The sequence below is a fragment of the Tachysurus vachellii genome, chromosome 16 (genome assembly GCF_030014155.1).
Source record: "Tachysurus vachellii isolate PV-2020 chromosome 16, HZAU_Pvac_v1, whole genome shotgun sequence".
Classification (NCBI taxonomy): domain Eukaryota; kingdom Metazoa; phylum Chordata; class Actinopteri; order Siluriformes; family Bagridae; genus Tachysurus; species Tachysurus vachellii.
Genome location: NC_083475.1, coordinates 10367406 through 10385461, shown reverse-complemented (window position 1 = coordinate 10385461; position 18056 = coordinate 10367406). Strand labels below are relative to the sequence as shown.

The window sequence follows — 18056 nt, the reverse complement described above, 5'->3', positions numbered from 1 at the left end:
GGTTTATGTCAAGGAATGAGAACTTCAAAGCCATGTTCTAACTGTACGTTGAGCTGGATTTAGAACAGGTTTTTTCTTATGATGAGCGACTAGATGACTGACTGGATTTCTCACGATAACTGACTAGATGACTGACTGGACTTCTCATGATGACCAACTGGATTTCTCATGTTTCTCAAATTTCTTCTTCTTATTCCTATTATTATTATTATTATTATTATTATTATTATTATTATTAACAACATAACACTCAGACAACATGATTTGAATGGCAAACCATCTGGAGAGTTTTTATTAGACAGTCATTTTCGATCGTCAATTTGTATTTAGTAGTTTAACCAAAACAAACAAACAAACAAACAAACAAACAAAAAAAAACAATCCGCCTGCTTGATTAATCACAAATGAATCTCTGTATCAAAACGTACTGTTCTTGAACAATATATACTGTACATATACACACAAACTCAGGCCTGAAGTAGCACTAATGATACAAAGGTGTGTGGGAATACATGAGTCAGCCTGAGAGTTGTGCTTAGTAGATTCCACATGATGTGTGTATTTATATATCAGCAGGAATATTCTGCATTATTAGAGTTATTAGAGAATGTTTGTGTAAAGAAACGTGAGTTTCATTAAAAATGGAAATGTGATGTACATTGTAATTAAAAATAAAAAAAGTGTGTGTTACAGTAGTCTGTTTGGTGAGGGGCTGACATACGGTGTGTGTGTGCAACAGATATGAGACATTTCATAATAAGTTAATATCCAGTGAAAAGGCTAGCTGGGGAATACAGCATAGGCTCCGTTCCAATCAAACTGTACCCCTCAATATGTCTCCTAAACACTTCAGCCTGGTGAATCCCCATAGCACTCATCATCATCATCATCATCATTAAAAATAGAAAAACAAATAAACAAACAACATTTATGCAGTGCAGTAAACACAGAGACATTCGTGTTAGCAAAAGTAATATCGGGGACCAGCTCAAGAGTGTATACATGTCACTACATACTCTTTACATACATCCAGGATATTTACAATGTCCTTATTTTGTGTACAAAAGCCAGAAAAGCTGTTAGCAGTTCCAGACTGGGCCATTAGCATCCAGGCTAATGAAGAGGAATGTGTCACTTTAAATGCAGTATATTTACTGAATAATAATAATAAAAAAAAATAAATCATTCATTTCATTGCACAAAACAAATTCCACAAATAAAAGTAAAACATTTGCCTAATTATGGTAATACATGGACTTTAAAAACTGTAGGATTAAAGACAAATTCTCAGGAAATGCATCACTGTTTCTGCAGTACTCTGTTCCTCTACAGATACTCCTTAATTACTAAAGTTTACTGCAGATAATAACGGTCGCTCAAACTGATTTAAAGGATATTGATCTGAGATGTTTTACTGTCATTGGTTCAAAGCACTAATATGTTTGAGATCAATTTACCAGCTGTTCTTCTTGAATGGAAAAATTGTTCATAGTTGGTAAAAATCGTCAAATACGCTGTTACTGAGTTTGATTTTTGCTGATTTTGATTTCTCAAGCTACAGCATTAACAGTAACGTTTAAAAGAAAGAAAGAAAGAAAGAAAGAAAAAAAACATGGTAGTCCTTGTTTCAAATACACACCAAGTTGCCAGTTAATTATGTACATCTAAAACGTTTCTATCTAGCACATTAGAGCGTTCTTTGTGTTGCTTTAAATCAGGAGTCTCCACTTCCTCTGCTGCTGCTGCTGTGGGTGCAGATTTTCATCCAGGCAAACGCTTCACCTGAGTTTATTAAAAGCTGAGATCATCTGATTAACCAGCTGGACTCAGATCCTGTAGCTCCTGCTTGATTGGAATGAAAACCTGCACCAACACAAACCCTTTTGCAGATAAGTTTAAACACCCCTGGTATAAAGGATCCATGTAGAACCCTACAACAGAGAGGTTCCCTTTCAGAAAACGTTCCAAGATTAGAACATATAAGAATAAGGGTAACATTATTATGTAGCTTTATGAAAGCTCGAGTCTCTCTCTCTACAGCATCAGTATTATTAAAAAGGATAAATGATCAGTGTATATTCATAGCAGGTAGAAATACAGCTGTGTATCATAAGCGGGATCCTCCCCAAGCCTGAGACAGCAGCTTGTCTGCCGTTAGATATAGATATAGTCAGTGCCTTGATGTTTACTGCATTCATTCATTCTGATGATTTTATGAAAACAATAAGAACAGAAGGAGCAGGTGGGATTTAAAAAAAAAAAAATGCACACACACCTCTAGCTATACATAGCTAATAAACTGGCATCTTGGTGTATATTGACTAAATAAAGCTAAATTACTGAGTTATATAAAGATATTGCTATTTGCGAAGATGACGATAGTGTTTTGATGCTTTACTTTCTTTTCCAGAGCAGCTTTTGTAACAAAACCACCCCTAACCTGAGTGTATTCTGGGACTATAACAAAGCAGACAGACTGAGACATTTTCTGGAAAGACGTGAGCAGGAGGTTTGAAATGAGCTGCTATTGGTAATAGGGTTTCATATGATTACCAAACTCTCTGGATTGTCACAGTTATAACATTCTCCTCACATTTACTGCATATATCCTTGAGAGAGAAAGAAATCCCTCCATACCGAAGAATAAAAATGTACATTTTGTGGTTCGTGCAAACATGAAATATGTAGAACTGGGACTTGTGATTGTTTTAATCTGAGCTCATTCTTTTCATATTCAAAACCCTACATAATAAACCCAGCTCAAAAATATGTATACACTATATACATATAAAGACTTTATGCTCATGGAAAACTAAATTATTTAAAAATAATGTGGGATTTTCTTTTCTCTCCAATTCACGCTATTGACAAGCATGGTTAAATACATAGAAAAAACTTTCTGTACAATATTAAATGTAAAAATCTTGAAAATAAAGTGTTGCTGTTAATTAGTATTAAGCAAAGAAAACAAATAGAACGAAATCAAAACGACAAAATGGGTTGATCATTATAAACACCTGGAGCTGGTGGAAGCTGCCAAGTGGGTTCAGTAAAGACGCTGAGGGCAGAGAGTCCCACTGAGAAAACACACAGAACAAACCAAACAGAGCTCTCTCTCTCTCTCTCTCTCACACACACACACATACACTTTTTCTAGATAATCAGCTAATCAGATAATCAATTCTATTTGCCATCCATCCATCTCACTAACACTCACTTTTTCCTCCATGTCTCCTAGTCACATTTTTTAAAGTCCATATCTGATTTATCAGATATATCAGACCATATCTCTCTCTCTCTCTCTCTCTCTCTCTCTCTCACACTCTCTCACACTCTCTCGCTCACACTCTCTCTCTCACACTCTCTCTCTCACACACTCTCTCTCACACACTCTCTCTCACACACTCTCTCTCACACACTCTCTCTCACACACTCTCTCTCACACACTCTCTCTCACACACTCTCTCTCACACACTCTCTCTCACACACTCTCTCTCACACACTCTCTCTCACACACTCTCTCTCACACACTCTCTCACACACACTCTCTCACACACACTCTCTCACACACACTCTCTCTCTCACTCTCTCACACTCTTACTCACTTTCTCTCACTCTCTCTCACTTTCTCTCTCTCTCTCTCTCTCTCTCTCTCTCTCTCTCTCAGAGCAGCATGGACTCCTGCATGGCGAAGGCCTCTTGTCGATAATGAACTCCTCCGAACACTGTAGGCATCTGTTTCCTGCTGGTCACAGCTCTGTTGTGCATCACGTTGTCTGAGATGGGCATTGGTGGGAAGCTGAACTCCTGGCCAAGGTGTACAGGTGAGAGCTGGGCTTTGTTAAAGCTTGCTGAGCGGGGTAACCCGCCCGGAATACGCAGGGACGCCCCATCCACATCCATCTCACCATGCCAGCCTTGTCCTTGCCACTGCCTCTCATAACGCTGGTCTGCATGCCGAGTGGGCTGCCTCTGAAAATGGCCGCTTTCAACAAGGCTGTCCATCTGACCTACAAAATCGGCATTTATCGGCTGACGCCGGTACGTGGTGTAGCTGTTATTTATCAGGGATTTTTCTGGTGAGCGATTTGGAGGTGTGGAGCGTACTGTAGTACCGTATGCCCTCTCATCATATGATCTTCCATACGCTCGGTTTTCCGGCTGCATTTTGGGATAGGGGGAATAAACAGGCATCATGCCTGGTGTGTAGTGTAAATCCTGTCGGGGGTCAGGCATCAAGTGAACAGGTGGATTTTTAGGGATTCTGAAAGTTGGAGCAGTGATACCACCACTAGAGGGCCTTGTAGGGCTTTCATGTTTAACAGGTGGTGCAACGTACTGACGAGTAGGTTCGGAAACTGCCGTAAAAACCGGAACATCTACAACATCTCCATCGGACACTGGGACATTGTCGTACTGTGAGGCGTTGGAGCCACGGTCAGCACCAGGCATGAAGCCTCTGGAGCGAGGGCGATGATGACGCAGCTGTTCACTGGCCACTGATGTGGCAGGAGAAGAGGGTACCGTGCTGCTGAGGATCATGGCCGCTAGCTTGCCCTCGGATGGTTTTACCCATCGTGGCCCAATGTCTCTGCGCCCGCTAAGACCTACGTTCAAGTTCTGGCTCGATTGTGTGTGCGTCTTTCCTCTCTCGTTGGGCGTGGCTTCTTTGGTCCCCTCCCGTTTGTCTACCTTTTGTGCCACTTTATCTGCCGGGTCTTTTTTCTCTCCATTTGCCGAAACCACTGTTTCCGTAATGGCTGTGCTCGGGGACGGCAGAACCTCCATCCGCCCGTTAGCGATGTGATTGGCTTTCTCTGGCGCCAATCCCTCAGGCTCAGGTGGAAGCTGACCCAGTGGCTTTGTAGGAAACTCCTCATCTTTACCTATACAGGAGAACACAGGGAAGCCAATCAGAGCACAGGCACATAGCCAATGACAAACAACACGTAGCACGTTGACAAAAAAGGACAGAAAATGACAAATAGCATTTTTCAACCTAGTCTCTATTCAGCTCGCTCCTCTACTCATTGTCTGTAGTGTGTGTGAGATTTCCCTCAAGAATTTCCGCACATTCTCCTGTACTGAGAAAACAATAATAATAAAAAAACCCTGCTTATTCCAATGCAGCTCCAAACGACAATGGATCCACAATAAAACAAACAAGGATGAATGTCTCACCAAAGCTGCTTTTGTACAGTTTTTCTGTAGCCCAATACAATATAAAGTAATTTTGCTCTCCTTTAAGGTTCCCTAAAGCATCATGAGACCATTCACTCATTCACACAACCTTAAGTCCCTAACAACTGCCTATAGATTTGCATTCTATGTAAGTTTTGTACACATGGGCTTTACATGATCTACATTAAGATAAACATTAATCACACTACAGAGCCACCATACCGACGAGGTAGATACCGATTAGGTTGAAAAACGCTGGAGTGTTTGAAGAGTTTCATTGCAAAAAGTTGGATATCTAGTATTAGACCTTTTTGTCATGAAAAAGTACAACATCCTTTACATTCATTTTAATAAACCTAAGCTCAGGCATGTGTAAGGACATATATAAATGTGTTCAAACAGATTGAAATAAAAAATTAAAATAATAAACAAACTACTTATTTCGATCAGAAAAAAAAAAAATCTTATGAGACTGAATTTTAATAACCTCGATAAATAAAATGTAAACATTAAAAATACATAATTAATAGAAATGTATATCGAGACCAGAATCAGCAAACGTGTCTTGTATAGTTTAATTCAAATAGTTTTGTATTTGAATGAAATGCTGAGGTAAAGTTTTAATGTGTGTCCTTTCGTGCTACCTCTGGTGTGACCCTCCTGTCATTACAGATATCACTTTTTTTTTTTGCAAAGAAACTCCTCCTCTACCAACCGAGTAAACATACATACAGTATTTGTTTGTAATGTGATCACGTATACTTACTACATATGAGCTAAATGACAGAAACACAAAGTGAAGATTTGGTGTGTAATGCATTTTGGAACCTCATTTCATAATCACACACAGCTCTGCAAACACAATACTATTCAACTTAAACAAAACAGTGAAGTGGAAGCAGTCATGCAGCGGGTCATCCTTCAGAGAATCAAAATGAAAAGGTTAGTATCCACATTCACTGTGAAGGGGGGGAAAAAAGTCAAGCGACAGCTCTCACCACATCAAATACAAGACTTGGGAAACAAACATTGATCACAGAGTCATCGAAAATAATGTGAGGCCCAAGTAAAAGAGAGCAGGATGTGTTGAGGAGTGCTTCACGTGAGCAGACGGACGAGTGACACACGGGCAGGTACACCATAAAAACACAAACATGAATGGTTCGAATCTGTGTGGAAGTTATGTCCATAGAATACGCACTTAAATAGACTGAATAACAACAATAAAAAACTGTCCAAATACTTATTTGATTTTTTAAATCTCTTCTCTAAATTCCAAGCTTCGTCGGCTATTTTGTAAGATTTTTATAATATCTTGTAATACTTATTTATTTATTTACTTTCTAGTAGCGATGATTTTCGATATATTTGTGTCCTAGTCATTGACTTTTTTTAAAACAAAATCTCTCTCTCACACACACACACACTCTCACTCACACCCTCACCCTCACCCTCACTCTCACCCTCACACTCACCCTCACCCTCACACTCACCCTCACACTCACCCTCACACTCACCCTCACACTCACCCTCACACTCACCCTCACACTCACTCTCACACTCACTCTCACACTCACTCTCACACTCACTCTCACACTCACTCTCACACTCACTCTCACACTCACTCTCACACTCACTCTCACACTCACCCTCACTCACCCTCACTCTCACCCTCACTCTCACCCTCACTCTTACCCTCACACTCACTCTCACCCTCACCCTCACCCTCACACTCACCCTCACACTCACCCTCACACTCACCCTCACACTCACCCTCACACTCACCCTCACACTCACCCTCACACTCTAATTACCTACCCTCGTCTATCCTCACTATATTAAACATCCTGATTCTAATGACCTTATCCTGCGCTGATAACAGCGGTGTGAGTGTTCCTGAAACATTTCTGGGGGTTTTTTGGTCACATTTGTCACAGAAAAAGGAATAACACATACAGAGACTTTGCCACTGACAAAAGGACAGACGGCAGGATGTGTATGAGCATGAGTGTGTGTTCAGTTTGGAGGGTGCAGAGGGCAAGGTGTGGGACACACAGGAGGATGACTGACACACAGACACCGTTGCCCACCGGTTGTGTTTGATGGAGGGGGTTTTGTCCCCTTTTGTCCCAACTGCACTATTGTTGACTGGAGCCCATTCGGAGGGAGAGAACAAGAAGATCAAGAGTCAGACAGATTAGATAAGATAGAGAAGCTTAGACAAGAAGAGCAGACGAGAAGCTCGAGAGTGTGAAGCATCCAAGAAAAGATCAGATAAGAAAAAAGAGAACAAGGTGGTTCCATTAGGAGAAAAATACAGCAGAAGAAATTAAGTCTGTGAGATGATCATACAAGGGTAAAAAAGTAGAAAAAGCAAGAATGAGATTAGACCAGATGTGGGAAATTAAATTAAACACCCAGAAGGTCAGAAATAATGCACTGTAGCAGTCATATATATGTACTGTGTATGTGTTGGTGTGTGCATATGTGTTTATCAACACAAGTATATGTGATGAATATGAGACTTATACATATTAACAAATTAAGAAATATTATAGATTACTATAATATGATACTTTCTCATCTGAGTATGAGTAGAAAGCAAATCCCGTCCTCTGTGTGTGCTTATGCAAAGGCACATTCGTTAGTATCTCCTAACAGCTACTGTAAGATCATGAAGGACTTTTCTCACTACCACAAGTGAGCACGTGACTGTTACCTGGAGCAGGAAGCTCTAGTTTGGAGCGTCTGAGCTCAGACATGGAACTCTGGAGCTGCTCGATTACATAGTCGTCGTCGAAGAAGAAATCTTTCGAGAGAGTAGCCTGGAGGAACTCCACAAGGTCCTCCATGGAGAACTTCATGAGGGTCTCTGGGCACACACATAGATACACAATTTTTTGGTATTGGTGTACTTGCGGATGACTGTATGTTCTCGTAAGATTTTTTTTTAATTTCACAAACACACAGAGGTGCCATTACTTTTGTGAAGCTTGAGGATGGTGTAGGACATCGCAGGGAGAACTCTCTCTCCCTCTAGAATGTAGATGTCCCATATTCTGAGGGTTAATGTGAAAGGGGTCTGTCAAACACACACACACACACACACACACACACACACAGACACACACACACAGACACACACACACAGACACACACACAGTATTTATTGTCAGAATAAATCTGCAGTATCTATGTGCTAGGTGATTGTATCTGTTGCGTCATTGGGCTTATCCATTCCATGTCCTTATAAATTATTCATAAGCTACAGGTGTTATGGGGAAGCCCCGCCCCTACAAAGAGCCCCAGGGGGTGGAGCCACAGTATACAACCTTGTTAGGGGTATGCTGATATAACGTTGTGATGTTAGTGTTGTTTTGGTATAATGATGTCACAATAATGTTTCTTCCTTACGCAGTACTTTGTCTCAACCTCTTTAACCTCTATCTTGCTCTCTCTCTCTCCCTAAACACACACACCTCCTCTGTCTCTTTTCCTTAAACGGTCTCTCTTCCCACCCTCTCTCTCTCCATCTGTGACACTATCCCTCTCTATCCATTGTCTTCCTGTCTGTATATATGTCTATATCTGTTTCTCTGTCTATATCTGTTCTTCTCTCCATCTGTCTGTTTTCCCTCTACTTTTCTACATAATCCTGTCTGTCTATCTCCTTCATGTCTTCTGTTTCTGTCCCTCTTTTTTCCTCTCCTTATCCATTTCCCCCATCTCTCCTGGTTCCTCTCTCTGTTTATCTCTCTGTCCATTTCCCCCCTCTATCGGTTTCATCCTCCTTTTTTCTTTCTCATTCCCCATTTCTCTCTCCTTCTGACTTTCTCTCTTTTAGACTGTTTCGCCAAGTCTGCCTAAAACGATATTCTAGAAGTTTCCCGAACTGAATAACTGAATCCTTGCACCACTGCTGCCGTCTTAGATGCCATTTAATGTTGTCCTCTACAAAAATAAGAGGTTGGGAAAATATGTCACTGAACATACTATATGTTAATATAGTATTCAGCCCTAACTTCAAGTAATCGACTGGTTTGAAAACGACTGGTTTGAGAACGCAGTGTGTGTGAGACTCTTACCCGATCCAGAAAGCACTGAAAGAACCACTTCATGGTATAGAGGCTGGTGAAAACCTCCTGGTTGTCCTGTAGAAGAAAAAATGAAAAATCGCACACTAAAAAGCATTTTGTAAGGTGATTAATCAACAGCTGACTTTCCATGTCCTGACACAGAGCTGTGATTTCAGCTACACACAGGTTTGTTATGACATTTTCTAACCCGACCTACTATTCTCTACTCTAGAGATGTTTCATGTTTATTCCTGTGCTTAGTTTCCATTCGACAGTGTTAACTGCACAATAAATAAAACTCTGCTGTTCCTGGGGCTAAATTCTAAAATGACTATATTCATGTACATAAATTCCACAACACACAATAAATATTTACTATAATAGCAGCCACTGTACACCCACAATACATAAACACTGAGCAGCAGCAGTTTGTTACGCTATTGTACATGCTAAGCTTACTCTGCTAAAAAGAGACTTGTTAATTAGCTTAAGTGAATCTGTTCACACATACACACGCACGCACACACACACTAATGAGTTCCAATTTATTATTAATGTTACCTTTCATCACTTATCTTACCTATTAATTAAACATCCATCGACATTTAGCTGAGCTTAGTGAGATGTGTTTTCAGAGTTTCTATTCTAATTCATACAATAATCATTTAATTTGGGATTTCAGAGTTAAAAAAATGACCTTGGTCAGGTTGAATTTTCATTTCCGTTAGTAAGGCGCTTGTTCTAATATATTATTATATTTACATTACAACGTGAGTGTAATCACATGTTCTGTGGTGAGAACATGGCCTGTTGAGTTACTCAGTTGCTCATATGATGATTGTGTTGCTGATCAAATGATGCCGTTTTTCATGATTTTATATACAGTATAATCATATATAACAGTGACTAACTGGCTATTAGTGCATGTGAGATTCTAACACAAGATTTCTATCTATATGAGCCTGTAAGTCTATACTATGAGGACCATAAAATCCAAAAGAAACTTGTGTATTTAATTTAAGGTGTGTATTTAAATTAATAAGACATGTGTGTGTGTGTGTGTGTGTGTTACCAGATGTTGTTTAAGTTTAGGCATCATCTTCTTTAGAATACGGTCATGGTGCTCTTGGAAGCGTAGCAGCTTTGGAAAGCCTGGCACGAAAAATCCTTAACAAATACACACAGACACACACTTTAGTGCTATTGTTATTTAGGATCAGTTGTGTATTCTCAATGCTTTGCAGAAGTATTCATCCCATACACTTTTTTACCCAAATTTTCTATAGTTAGAAGCAGGAAATAAAAGCAAGGTAATTTGGCATAAAACACTTGATGAAAACATCTATATTGTTTTCTAAATAAATAAATAATAGAAGTAGTAATTACATGAGTATAATTGCATGTTTCGGTGCAACAAGTTGGCAAGATGACTAAACCTAATATAGTAAAGCTTCACTCAGTAATTTAGAACAAATCCACACATTCTCCCCACATATTCAATCATTTTATCCTAATGATATAAAATTTGTCCAATTCTCATTTTTTAAACTAAATATAAGCATTTGGTCAGTTGTGTTATAGCTGTGCATAATGTGTGTGAATGTATCATGTATAAATTGTTTGTGTAGAGGTATGTGTGTGTATACGTACCATGCATCGTATGTCTCTGTCCTGAGAGCAGCTTGACCAGAGCCCAGAATGCATCTTCTTCATTCATGTAAATCAGGAGGAGAGCAGTGATCTGGCTCATACCTTGACAATATCCCACCTCCTACACACACACACACACACGTAGGATATTTCCTTTGATCCATTCTTCAGTAAAGTGTTGCAGGATCCTAGTTATGTACAGCCATAATTTCATATTCTCTCAAGTACATCTAATACATCTGTTTCCAGAAGCGTGTGAGACCTTCAATTGCTCTTAAGCAAATGCATGAGCCTGAAATGATCCCATATGAGTTTTGAGACCTACCAAGAGCAGCTGCAGTTCCAAAACTGTGCACCAGCGCATTATACAGCCAAATGCATCAGCTTAACATGCATGAATTCATCCTCTCACTGAATACAAGCTAATGAGTTTGCTTCATTATGTATGTGCAACTCACCAACCGTGTCACAAAATTTACATTGAGAAACAAAGACAGCTGGGGTTGGAGCACAGGGTCAGCCATGATACAGTGCCCCTGGGCCTACATTACACCATGGATCTGTACATATATCTCACTATAAATCTCTCGCTATAAACCTCTGGAAGACGTTGTTAGGCTTAACTTGTACTAGGTGTAGATTAGCAGCTCTGTTCACCTCTGATCTAGAGATGTGCCAATACCTTGATCAAATATGCCCTTTTTCCAGTCCGACTGACTTTATTTCTAAAACAGAGATTTTTCTTCATGTTTCCTGTTCCCATCATGCCTTTAATGCGTTACATAACATAACATCAGAAATATGCATCAAGCTGGCTTGTGTACAGTGAGTTTTGAATTATAACAAAAAAAAAGAGAGAGAATGTGCGTTAGATGACCACTAGATGGCAGATCAGTGGGGTTTCTCAACTATATTTGAGATGGAATATCACCATAGATGTGCTACATGTCATACAAACCAGCTCGTCAATGTCGTGGGTGCAACAATTTGGTCAAACGGCTCCTGACATTGTGTCACATATCGCTGTAATGTCCCTATGTTGTGTTAATTTCTCAAATGTTCACAATCTAAGAGACAGTGATCACAATTCTGTGCTCTCTCTCTCTCTCACACACACACAAAGAATCAGAATAGTTCGGTTTCTCTCATTCTCTCTGTAACTGTACACTTATTACCCAGATTAATGCAATTCCGTTCTCAGAGTAACAGTCTTGATCTTGGCGTTAATTGAGCTCTCTTCTGAATCAAGTCAGTGAGTCAGAGATAAGGATGGTGCAGATGTTGCAGTGACTCACCCTGTTGTACATAGAGTATGCCGTGAGGACGTGGAAGAGGTCCTGCTGCCTAGAAATGCAAACATGACCACACACGTTTCAATAAATAAAAATGGTCTTAGAAAAAGGTCTAATTAGCGCACACACATTTAATTTGTTTGCTTGTGTGTGTTAGAAAAACAGGCACCACACATTGGAAAAACCACCCGAGCAACATTTAGTCTACTCCCAATACCCCCGTCTGCACATCTTTCATTCTCTTTCCCTTTCTATCCCCCTTTCAACTGTACTGCATTATATATATATATAATTTTTTTTTTTTCTATAAAAATTCTGTAGAGTATCAACTGCAATGTGCGAGTGTGTTTGTGTGTGACAGAGAAAGAGAGAGAGAGAGAGAGAAAGAGAGAGAGTGAGAGGGAGAGAGAAAGTGAGGTTACATGTGTGTGTACATCACACACTTGACGTCATAGCGGCGCATAAACATGATGTGGTCTCTGTATGTGCGGTTCACGTCCAGATCTATTTGACGAATATCAGGAGACAAGCATCTTGCTCTCATCTTCAGCTTCTGCAGACAGAGAGAGAGAGAGAGAGAGAGAGAGAGAGAGAGAGAGAGAGAGAGAGAGAGAGAGAGAGAGAGAGGGGTATAAAAGAGATCTCATTAATAAAAATGAACTTTAACTAAATGAAATCAACACTGCGGCTGAAATAGCAATCATACAGCAGAGAGGAGGGCAGTCTGCAGTGCCATCAGCACACACACACACTCGCACACACACTCGCACACACACACACACACACGACTGAAAGTTTCATTCCTAACTGTGCCAGGTGTTCTTTTCAGAAAATTACTGCTGAGTGTATTCTCTGTAGCTTTGCAAAGGAGAAGTACTGCATTTTAGACTACAGGAGGGGAGAGTCAGGATGGCTGTTTATGAATGCTACAATTCATAGTGTGTGTGTGTGTGTGTGTGTGTGTGTGTGTGTCTGTCTGTCTGTGAGACCGCAGACCACTCTGCAGATCTACAGTTGTAGGTGCAGTTGTTCAGTTACTGAGTGATCTATATGGAAGTGAATGCTGTTAAAAGTAGCAACATGCCTAATTACATTTTTTTGAGTGTCTTAAGTGTGTATCAATAAGATACACTGAAGAAAAAATCTGAAGAAATCTGGAAGGTCTCGTCAACTCTGAGTTCAGCAAGTTGACAAAAAAATCAACATGGCTGCTCACAGCATCAACAGTAAACAACTTTGACCTTTAAATGTGTTACACTGTAAATGTGCGTATTTGCATTAATCACAATCCAAACAGGTCTGACTTCCTAATTCCAAGTTATTGTGTCCAGCTCTGTGATCTGTACGCTCTGCTTTAACAGATCGGCTGCCAAAGCTTCTACCGTCGAGTCAAAGAACTCACACAGAACGTTAACTAACCGAGCCGCAACCTGTATAGTCATATAGCACTATTGCATTCGGGTACTCTGTTTGACCTGGAAGTAGTGGAGGCAATAAAACTTGGACTCGATGTGAAATTGAACGGTAAAAGTGAAAACTGGCCGTTACATATGTCTGAGATTCGTAAACATTGTCATGCAGCACTGATGAACAGATTAGCAGAATCACTAAGCATATCACGAATATATCAATAAAAACATTATCATACTTCAGGGTGGATTTTTTGTGCGTTTGTGTGAGCATGTGTATATACCTCGTAAAAGTCCTTCTTCTCCTCTTTTATTTTGGGGACGTCAAGGAGGAGACTCCAGACCTGTCCTCGAAGCTGTAGTGGGATTCCTTTATAGATCCTCCTTACCAGCTGTGAACAAACAAACACAAACACACACACACACACACACACACACACACAGTATTTTGTTTTTAGCAATAAGATTAGCTGTATCTTATACTACAATGTGCATGTTCTTGTGCAATATAAGTTTTAGTGAAGTACTGCATCGACTTTATAAGTAGTAGGCACAAGAATATAAATGCTATTTACTCCATCCCCTGTACTAAAATCACAACAGATATGTCTAGGTTTCATTTCAGCTTTGCGGGAAATGCTGCTCGTGCTGCCTGAGCCATCGTATGATTAAACACCACACGTTACAATCAGAGATATTTTTGCTCGGGATATATATGGGATGTGTACGGTTCCTCGAGACGCACACTGTTATTACTGTAAGCATTTCAAATCACCGTCGTCCTGTTTTAGATGAAAAGGTTGCATTATGCTCGCTCTCCATCTCAGAACAGAACTGGGGCTTTTCTAAATCTTGTCCAGCCAGTCTGGGTTAACAATAATTTGAATTTATGGTATGTTTTTGTTAACTATGAGTAACGTATATACTGTACAGAGCAGAAACATTGGACATGTACCTTCTACACTGGTCTAAGGTGGTTACAGTGTCAGCCTGTATAACTGGATGCTTACCTGTCACTTAAAATAAATAAATAAAATAAAATAAAAAATAAAGATCTGGTGGTTCTCAAGACTTTTTAGTATTTGGACAGGAACCCGAGAGAAACCAGGTTTCTGTTTATATTTGGCCACTGAAAACTGTGATATTCTAGACTTGGTTAAAATACCATAAAGCCCTAATAACCCTACTTCCAACTCCATTTCATTCAGTAAGCACTTGTATGAACTGAAAATATCTGTAATAATGGTGTCCTAAAGTTGTGAGGAAAAGCATTATTAATACATACATATATATATATATATATATATATATATATATATATATATATATATATATATATATATATATATATATATATATATATATACTTGAAAGGAAGCCAATAAACAGTAAAACTAATCATCTCTTTAAGGGTACGCCACGCAAGATTTATAAACTAATGAAGTCAGTAGACACTGGAAAAGAGTTGCAGGATGACCTGAAAGCAGCAGGAACAACAGTTAGACAGAACATGCAGACCAATCATCAACGAACTCTCGAGTCTCAGGTCTCTTAATCATATCACACTGCCCTTAACCCCAGGTAATTGTCCTTCTAAGCCTTGCTTTTAACCCTGGCTACAGGAACGATACACAGTTGTAATTTAGAGTTAGCACAGCTTATCAAGTCCTGCACTTAAGCAAGATTAGCAGCTGTTTTGCAGCTTTAATCCCACTCTACTGTGTCGGCTTAACGTCTACAGTGTGAATGCTTAGCATCCGAAACTGAACAGCTTGTGCCCATATCACGTGCTTTATACACTCCCTATCCAAGATATCACGTGCTTTATACACTCCCTATCCAAGATATCACGTGCTTTATACACTCCCTATCCAAGATATCACGTGCTTTATACACTCCCTATCCAAGATATCACGTGCTTTATACACTCCCTATCCAAGATATCACGTGCTTTATACACTCCCTATCCAAGATATCACGTGCTTTATACACTCCCTATCCAAGATATCACGTGCTTTATACACTCCCTATCCAAGTTGTAGGAACAACAAATAATAAATTGACTTCTAGTTGATCATTTGGAATCGGAAGTGGCTTATATCAAAGGCAAAGGCGTCTAGATTACGCTTATTTTACCAAAATAAAATCTTATCATGCCTTGATTTTTAATTAGGATAGAAAGGTCAGATTTTGCTTAGACAAAAGTCTTGGCACTTAAAAATAATGTACAGTACAGAACATAAAATCATGGTGCAGCGGAAAAAGAATTAATATTGTGTACGACTCCTATGAGCTTGGAGGACTCCATACGTCTCGGCAATGACTCAAATAACTTATTAATAAAGTCATCTGGAATGGCAAAGAAAGCATTCTTGCAGGACTCCCAGAGTTCATCTTCAATGCCTAAAAACGAATGATAAAATTAGCAGAAGCTGGATATCAATGAATGCCTGGTCAATTATAGACACAACGAACTTAAACAGACTTTCCACAATGATGACAAATCGTGAGACAAGACGTTATTTAAAGCGGCCCCAATGTTTTTATCCAATCATGGCTGCAAATATGCGAATAAGGATGTTAAAGAAGGGTTTGGGAACGTACAAGATGAAGCACCAGGATTAACTGTTAACTCCATGTAAAGATAACCATGTAAGGATTCCATTTCCCTGAGCTTCATAACAACCCTGGGGCAAGAATTTAAAGCCCTACATCATCTGTTCAGACCAAATAATGTGTATATATATATATATATATATATATATATATATATATATATATATATATATATATATATATATATATATATATATATATATATATTAATATACAGTATATACGGTAAAATGTATACTACCAGTGGATCTTTACTCTTCTAAACTTGTAGAAGTGATAATAAATCTTGTCTGTTTTTCTTTCTACACTCCCAACATACCCAACAATCCTACAGCCTAATACTGATATTAGACTGTGATCCTGAGACACTTTCCCCGCTGTGGGACGTCTCTGCCTCCAGACCTGGATGATTATTCAGTTGCAGAAACCTTGTACATTCCTGCTACTGTGTCTCCTGCTGCTTTTCATGCGGTCATTCAATTCATGTCCCTCCCTCAGTGACTGAGACTTTCCAAAGAGTAATTATTCTATGCTCATCAAGTATTTCCCAACATGGTGATACAAAAGATCTTTTATATTATTATCAAGACAGTTCATCTTATTTGCCTTTCTTTATTTTATTAGTTTCATGTCAAAAATCCCACTTTCCAGTGTCACCCTGAAGACGCTCGCCTCCATTTTGGCCTCTAGTTTTACTATTGGGGTCTGAACCTGGATTTATACAAAGCTGTCTAGTAAAAAGTTTAGTAATAAAAAAAAAAGATGTTTGGAGATGTTTGGTACGATCATGCAATGAGTGGAGAACTGCCTTTGCTCGTTGTCTTTCCTTCTTGTGTCAAAATACCACACTAACACACTGTCTTGTCATGCCCTTGAGTTCTAGCAAGCATTTGCTTGCTTTGAAACTGCATCGTACAGTGTGTAAAAGCCTCAGATACGGTCAGATGCAGCGGATCGACAGCTGAAAATTACCGGACCAATTTCCAAACCATCATCTTAAAAAGGTGCTGTGTTTGTTTTCTTCTGTGTTTACTGCACACTGCCATCATCCAGATGCATTTTCACAATTGCTGCTGCTATCAAACAGTTCTCAACTGCACCCCTGATAATATTACACAATGTTTATATATATTCCTCAAAAGTGAAATGGTGGAAGTGCTTATTTTCCTATCTTCTTGTAACGACTGGTCCTGGATGATTGAGTCACTTATCTAGACTGTTTTTTTTTAATGGTAGCTCACAAACAGGGGAAACACACACACACACACACACACACACCTTCTCGCTGTTCTTGTACTTGTCCCAGCTTTTCAGCATCTTCAGCCATTTTTCTGTCCTCTCCAGTTCCAGGTGCTTTTGCTGAAAGAAAACGACAAATGCCATTAAACAATAAAACATATTAATGAATTAATTTAAGTGTGCTACCATTGTTTAGACTAGATCTGATGATATTCAAGCCACAGAGCCATGGGGTCACTAAATCATTTGTTGAGTATGAAGATGATGTTTATCAGTCACTATATTTTTTATAACTGCTCGGTATTCAGTGCTATTCATCATTACTTCAGTCTGGCCATCACCAGTTTAAATGTCCTGTCTACTGTGTAACTTCAGATTCTGTCTTCTGCTCAAGTAAAGAGACTCTGGAGAATTTTATGATTATTGCTTTGTTCATTTGAATAAAAGTAAGTTACCTGAGCATTCCCAACAAGATAAAGCATCTGTGTAATTTTCCCTAATGGCTGCTGATAGCACGGACCTAGAATGCCACGTTTCACTCCCTTCCTCTGCATAAACAACACATGGCCATGTTGATTTCCCAGAATACCATT

At 39.3% G+C, this 18056-nt stretch overlaps 1 protein-coding gene across 3 annotated transcripts in view; it reads right to left on the bottom strand.

The window, feature by feature from the left end:
• Window positions 1-263: 263 nt before the first annotated feature.
• Window positions 264-18056, bottom strand: part of usp6nl (USP6 N-terminal like) — a 60455-nt gene continuing 42662 nt past the window's right edge. For all 3 annotated transcript variants that reach the window (XM_060889066.1, XM_060889064.1, XM_060889065.1), the window contains 10 exons: window positions 17503-17583; window positions 13893-14000; window positions 12643-12752; window positions 12203-12251; window positions 10908-11028; window positions 10330-10424; window positions 9267-9332; window positions 8164-8263; window positions 7901-8053; window positions 264-4886 (listed from right to left, as the gene is read on the bottom strand). In XM_060889066.1, coding sequence (XP_060745049.1) covers window positions 3664-4886; window positions 7901-8053; window positions 8164-8263; window positions 9267-9332; window positions 10330-10424; window positions 10908-11028; window positions 12203-12251; window positions 12643-12752; window positions 13893-14000; window positions 17503-17583 — 2106 coding nt within the window. In that variant the 3' untranslated portion in view covers window positions 264-3663. The remainder of the gene's footprint in view (window positions 4887-7900; window positions 8054-8163; window positions 8264-9266; window positions 9333-10329; window positions 10425-10907; window positions 11029-12202; window positions 12252-12642; window positions 12753-13892; window positions 14001-17502; window positions 17584-18056) is intronic.